At 48.1% G+C, this 6,000-nt stretch overlaps 1 protein-coding gene across 1 annotated transcript in view; it reads left to right on the top strand.

Moving 5' to 3' along the window:
• The first annotated feature begins 1,029 nt into the window (after window positions 1–1,029).
• The window catches only part of LOC142783726 (uncharacterized), a 51,109-nt gene continuing 46,138 nt past the window's right edge, over window positions 1,030–6,000 (top strand). The window contains exons 1-2 of the mRNA XM_075882304.1: window positions 1,030–1,478; window positions 1,524–1,921. Coding sequence (XP_075738419.1) covers window positions 1,030–1,478; window positions 1,524–1,921 — 847 coding nt within the window. The remainder of the gene's footprint in view (window positions 1,479–1,523; window positions 1,922–6,000) is intronic.

Raw genomic sequence — 6,000 nt, 5'->3', positions numbered from 1 at the left:
GAGCAAGAGAGAGAACGGAAACGAGAGAAACGGTAATGAGAGGAACAGGAAAAAGAAAGAGAATTTGAGTTGCGTAAAATCGCTCTTGAGAATGAAGGCAAATGGATGGCTCAAGCGAGTGGAGGGGCTGCAGAACGAGCGAGCGAGGTAGAATTATACCGCATGGATAAAATACTCAAGCCACATCAAGTGGGGAGGGCATAGGGGTATTTCTCGCATATTTTGAACAGAACTATGTGAGGTTGAACTTTGCTCCGAGCACATGGCCACAGCGGTTGCTTTCTCTGCTGCCGTATGAAGCCGCTGAAGTGATCACGAGACTCAGTGCGCAAGAAGCAGATGATTATGAGAAGGTTAAAGCCGCCTTATTGAAGAAGTACCGGCTTTCGGCCCAAGCATTCCGCCAGAGGTTTCGAAACCCAGAAAAGAAGGATAGTGAGGGATATCCGGAGTTTGCTCACGGCATGAGAAGAAACCTAATCGAGTGGTTAAAAGGCGCGGAAGCCTACGAGAGTAAAGACAAGGTTATCGAAACCATTTGTCTATAGCAGTTTTACAAAAGCATACCTCAGAACGTAAGGCTGTGGGTGCAAGACAGACACAATGTAAACACTATGGAAAAGGTGGCTGAGTTAGCCGAAGAATACACAATGCGTAGAAAACTGAGCACAGAGTACGGAGAGCCGAATGGACGAAAAAGACCGCGAAAACAGTTTGTATTCAGGAGAGGCCCGCAGGCAAAAAATTGAGCAATACTGAGGGGGAAACAAGTACGCTAGAAAACAAGGTGGAAAACTCGAACAGTAGGACATTCCAGTAGTCGCAAAGAAAAGAGTTTGAGGCTTTTAAACCTGTTAGGTGCTATAACTGTCAGAAGAGTGGCCATATCGCCGTAAACTGCAGAAATCCTAAAGTAGTTTTATCCTACATGGATGAAAGTGACGAGAACTTGGAGCTGTTACGCCCATATCTCCATGACCTGAAGGTTAACGGAAACCCTGTAAGGTACTCAGAGATAGCGGCGCCACCATGGACATTGTCCACCCATCTTACATCACTGTAGATGACTTCACTGGAGAAGTGGCATGGATCAAACATGTTGTAGAGGAAAACAGCGTCTGTCTTCTCATGGCGAAAGTAACGATCACTGGGCCGTTTGGAAAGCTTGTGACAGAGGCAGCTGCCTCAACGTCACTGTCATTGCAGTACCCGTACATATTTTCAAACCGTTTAGACAGGACACTGTGCGAGCGAGGTCAGAAACTTAGAGAAGGAACGGTTCAAGCGCTAACTCGTTCCAAAGCACGTGAAATCGCGTCCAGGGCATTGGAAAAAACAATTCCAATGGAAACAGACCCAGGCTCAGGTCACCAATCAGGGGCGCAGGGAGAGTTGGCAACTGATCAGCAAAATGAAGTTTCACCAACAAACATAAACGGAAAGCCAGCTGATTGGCAACGTGAAGCTTTATCAGCAGAGTTAGGTGGGGACCTAGAGGGAAAGCCAGGCGACACACCCACGAGCGAAACGGGGTCAGTATTGTCGCTGGCGTTAAAAAACTTTGACCGGCTGGTACAGGTAAACAGACAATCGCTGGCCGCTGAGCAAGACAGTGGTGATAGCTTAGCTAAACTGCAGTTTAGCGCTAAAGAGGGGATTGCTAGGGGCAACGTGACGTTACACAAGAAAGGAGGTTTGTTATATCGGCACTACCGAGATAAGAGTGGAAGGGTTCTGGATCAGTTGGTCGTTCCTAGAAAATATCGCGAGGATCTCTTGAACCTCTGCCATGGAAACGGCTGGTCTGGTCACCTAGGAATAAGCAAAACAAAAGCGAGATTGCTAATGGAATACTATTGGCCAGGGTGCTTCAAAGAGGTAGAGGAATTCGTAAGGTCATGTGACACGTGCCAACGCACGGGTAAGCCCGGGGAAACGTCGAAAGCTCCGCTAAAAACGGTGCCTGAAATATCAGAGCCATTCCGACGTATGGTGATTGATACGGTGGGTCCCCTACCGGCAACTAAGTCTGGTTATAGGTATTTGTTCACCATGTTGTGCTCTGCAACAAAGTTTCCAGAAGCAATCCCTCTGAAAGAGCTCTCTCTGACAGAAATAGTAGCCGCGCTTCTGTCAGTCTTCACGAGAGTCGGCTTTCCGGCAGAAATACATGCTGATCAAGGGTCAGTTTTTACGAGCTCATCGACTGCAACGTTCCTGCAGAAGTTCAGGATAAAACTGATACATAGTTCCGTATACCATCCCCAATCAAATAGCGTCGAGAGATGGCATTCAGTGTTGAAGCGAGTGTTGCGCGCCCTCTGTTATGAGCATAAAGAAGACTGCGAAAGCTGTCTTCTGGCTAGTTTGTTCGCCTTGCGTACGGTCTCGCATGAGGCCACGGGGCTCTCGCCAGCAGAGTTAGTGTATGGCAGAACGCTCCGTTCCCCACTTAGGATGCTGAGAGAAATGTGGGAAGAAAAGAGGGAGAGTCAAACTGTGGTCGAATACGTGCTGAAATTGCTAGAGCGGCTCAGTACGACGCAAGGGCTGGTAGAAAAGAACATGAAAAGGGCTCAAAAGACGGCCAAGCATTACTACGACAAGAATGCGAGACTTAGAACCTTTAATATCGGGGCTGAAGTGATGATTCTAAAACCGTCACGAAAAAACAAATTGGAAGTTCATTGGGACGGGCCTGTCAGAGTGATGCACAAGATTTCTGACACAAACTACGTATTGAAAATGCCAGGTCGAAGGAAAGAGGTAAAAATATACCATTGTAACCTGATGAAGCCCTACATAGAGCGTCAGGGACTTGTGAACCTCACTCTAAAAGAGCTCGAAGAAATTCATTCTGAGTTCGATAGATGCACGAGAACTTCCGACTCAGAAATTAGCCTAGAAGAGGTTGTAGCTTCCTCTTTAAACACTAAAGCTCTTGAGCCTGAACAAGTAAACGAACTAAAAGAACTTCTGGAGCAGTACATAGATAGGTTCAGTCGTCGGCCGGGTAGAACAGGATTAATAACCCACGAAATAGAATTGACATCAGCCGAATCGGTAAGAATGTTTCCAAAACAGAAAGACATTTTGAAGGCCAAAATACGGCACATGTTTGAGCTTGGGGTAATCGAGCCCGCTGAAAGTGACTACACGTTCCCACTAATACTTGTGGAAGCCCCTAATAAAGAAACCCGTCCTTGTGTAGACTACCGGAAATTGAATACTATCACTAGGGATCAGTTGTACCCTATACCCAATATTGAGGAGCGAATCGAAAGGGTCAGCACAGCGAAGTACATTCCCACGCTAGATCTCGTAAGAGAATGCTGGCAGGTTCCTCTCTCAGAAAGTGCCAGCCGTTATTCCGCATTCATTTCACCTTTCAGCACCTTTAGACCCTTAGTTCTTAGCTTCGGGCTAAAAAACGCACCTTTCAGCTTTTCAAAGTTAATGGACATTGCACTGAAAGAACTGCAAGACTTTGCACTCCCGTACCTAGATGATGTCGCAATATTTTCCGACAGCTGGGAGGACCACCTCAAGCACCTAAAAAGGTATTTTCGCGCTCGAGAGAGGCAGGTTTGACAATGAAAGCTGAGAAATGTAATTTTGGCTGCTCTCAAGTCACTTGCCTAGGTCATGTTGTGGGGCAGGGAAGGAGGCAGCCGGCCGAACTAAAGACAGACGCGATTAACGGGTTTTCACGTCCACATACTAAAACCAATATTTGGTCATTCCTGGGACTTTTGGGGTACTACCAGCGTTAAATCCCCAATTTTTCGCAACGAGCAAGTCCTCTTACAGACGCGTTAAGAAAAGGGGAGCCCAACCGTGTGAAATGGGATGAGGACAAAGAAGCCGCATTTCAGGGTTTGGAAGCCTCACTCGTTTCCCAACCTGTGTTACGTGCACCGGACTATGGTAAGGAATTTAGAGTTCAATGCGACACGAGCGACAGGGGAATGGGCGTAGTGATTAGCCAGGTTAACGACAATCAAGAAGAGCACCCTATTCTCTATGCCAGCCGCAAACTAACGGTCCGAGAAGAAGCCTACAGCGCTTCCCAAAAGGAATGCGCCTGTTTGGTTTGAACAGCACAAAAGTTGTCATGTTACTTGTATGGAGCAAGGTTCATCTTTGAAACAGACCACTGTCTCCTGACATGGCTCAATAAAATGTCACACAAAAGTGGTCGCTTGCTCCGATGGAGCCTCACCCTCCAGCAGTATAACTTCGAGGTTCGTTATAAGAAAGGTAAATTGCACAACAATGCAGATGGCCTTAGTAGACTCGTCTGAAAAGAGCCGTTTTAGGGAATGAAAAGCCACTTTCATTTTTTATTGATTTTCGCATTGTATGACCAAAGAGGTTCGATTTAGTTTATTTTAGTTTTTACGTCTTACTCCATGATTGTACTAACTTTGGCAGCACTAAATTATCACAAAATTTTTGCGTACAGATTTGAGAAGCCTGGAGGGTTTTAAGCGGGTCCAATGTGCTTGACTTCAGTATGGTATTGTGTTGTGTGGTTCGCCTTGCTGTTGTCAATCATTGTGAGCTGGTTTGGTAGTTGGACAGAAAAGAGCTACAGCGCTCTTTTCTGTCCTTGTTTTTTCGCTTCCGTAGTTACGAAGTAACTACTTGTAGGTTGCGCTGTTCCTGAATTCAGTTTGGGAGTTGGTTTCGAGTCCGCAGGTGGAGAAAGCCAGGTCATCGTCCTCGTCACCAACCATTCTCTTCGTGCCCAGCAGTTGAGAGCGCTGGCCAGCCGAGATTTTCCGGGCGGCGGAGGAGCTGTTAAGTTTGGCCGGAAAATTCATCTGGGCAGACGCCATGGTGCGTAAGCCGGTTCACTGGAGAGGCTCTCAATCCCTTCGGCACCCAGTCTGCCAGACACTGTCGAATATTCGAGTAATTACCCAGACCATGTGACAAGCGAAGGCGAGTTCCTGACTTTCAACTACGGACCCTTTTGTCACCTCTTCGAGCAGAAGCAGTGACTAATGCCTTCGGCGACTTATCGGGTGACGAGGAAGCTGGCGTGACTGGCGCCAGATCTGACGGGGGAGCGGCGCTCTTTAATTCCTCATCAAATAGGTGACCGGCCGACTGCCTATGCCCGCCAGGCATTGTCCCTGCTAGCCGGAGGATGAGACGTCGTGTCACCACGACGCCACGACGAAGGAGGACAACAAAGACAGCCTCTTTCTGGAAAAGACCGCGGCGGCCACCGCAAATCACCCCGCTAATTAGGCGAGCTGTGCGGCAGACCCTTTGATGTACGTTGTCATGATCGTGGGAACTCTCGACTAGCGGCACACACACGATGAGGAAGAGCCCTGCTGGCGCCACCTTGCAGTGCAATGTTCACGACTCAATATTGGACGTTCACGTGGACCGTGCATGCTCGTCCCCCTCACCTGTGTGTGTGTGATAGGTGTTCCACTCGGAGAGGAGGAGCTCAACAGGGCTTAAAACGACGCCGCAGAGGGCTGGACGTCGCTCTGAACAATGTAACGTTCGACCACCACGCTCGTGGTTAGGGAAACACCTAAGCTTTCTTTGCTGTAAATATGTGTAAATAGTGTCATAAACCTGTTTGTTTTCCGTATCCTCTTCTTGTCAGCGTTCGTTTCCTCCACCCGGTTACACCACGCTACCACAAGAGACCGGGTAGTCCCACATCCTTTACAGCACATAGGCCTACAACATTTCCGCCTCCATCGGAAACGCAGCCGCCGCAGTCGAGATTCGATCCCGCGACCTGCGGGTCAGCAGCCGAGTAACTTAGCCGCTAGACCTACGCGGCGGGGCCATCTGAACACCTTCATTTGCACCTTGATCACCAGTATAATTATTTTTTAAACACAATGGTCTTTCTTGGTGACCTTGGACGAAAAAAGTTTGGTGTGTCTGTCTGTCTGTACATTTATCTGTTTGTCCGCCCTAACAATATCTCAAACGGCACCAAACGGCCAACCACATGCGCAGCGC

This window comes from Rhipicephalus microplus, unplaced genomic scaffold (genome assembly GCF_043290135.1).
Source record: "Rhipicephalus microplus isolate Deutch F79 unplaced genomic scaffold, USDA_Rmic scaffold_12, whole genome shotgun sequence".
NCBI classification, from domain to species: Eukaryota; Metazoa; Arthropoda; class Arachnida; order Ixodida; family Ixodidae; genus Rhipicephalus; species Rhipicephalus microplus.
The sequence above is the reverse complement of the archived record's forward strand: the minus strand, read 5'-3'. Positions and strand labels throughout refer to the sequence as shown.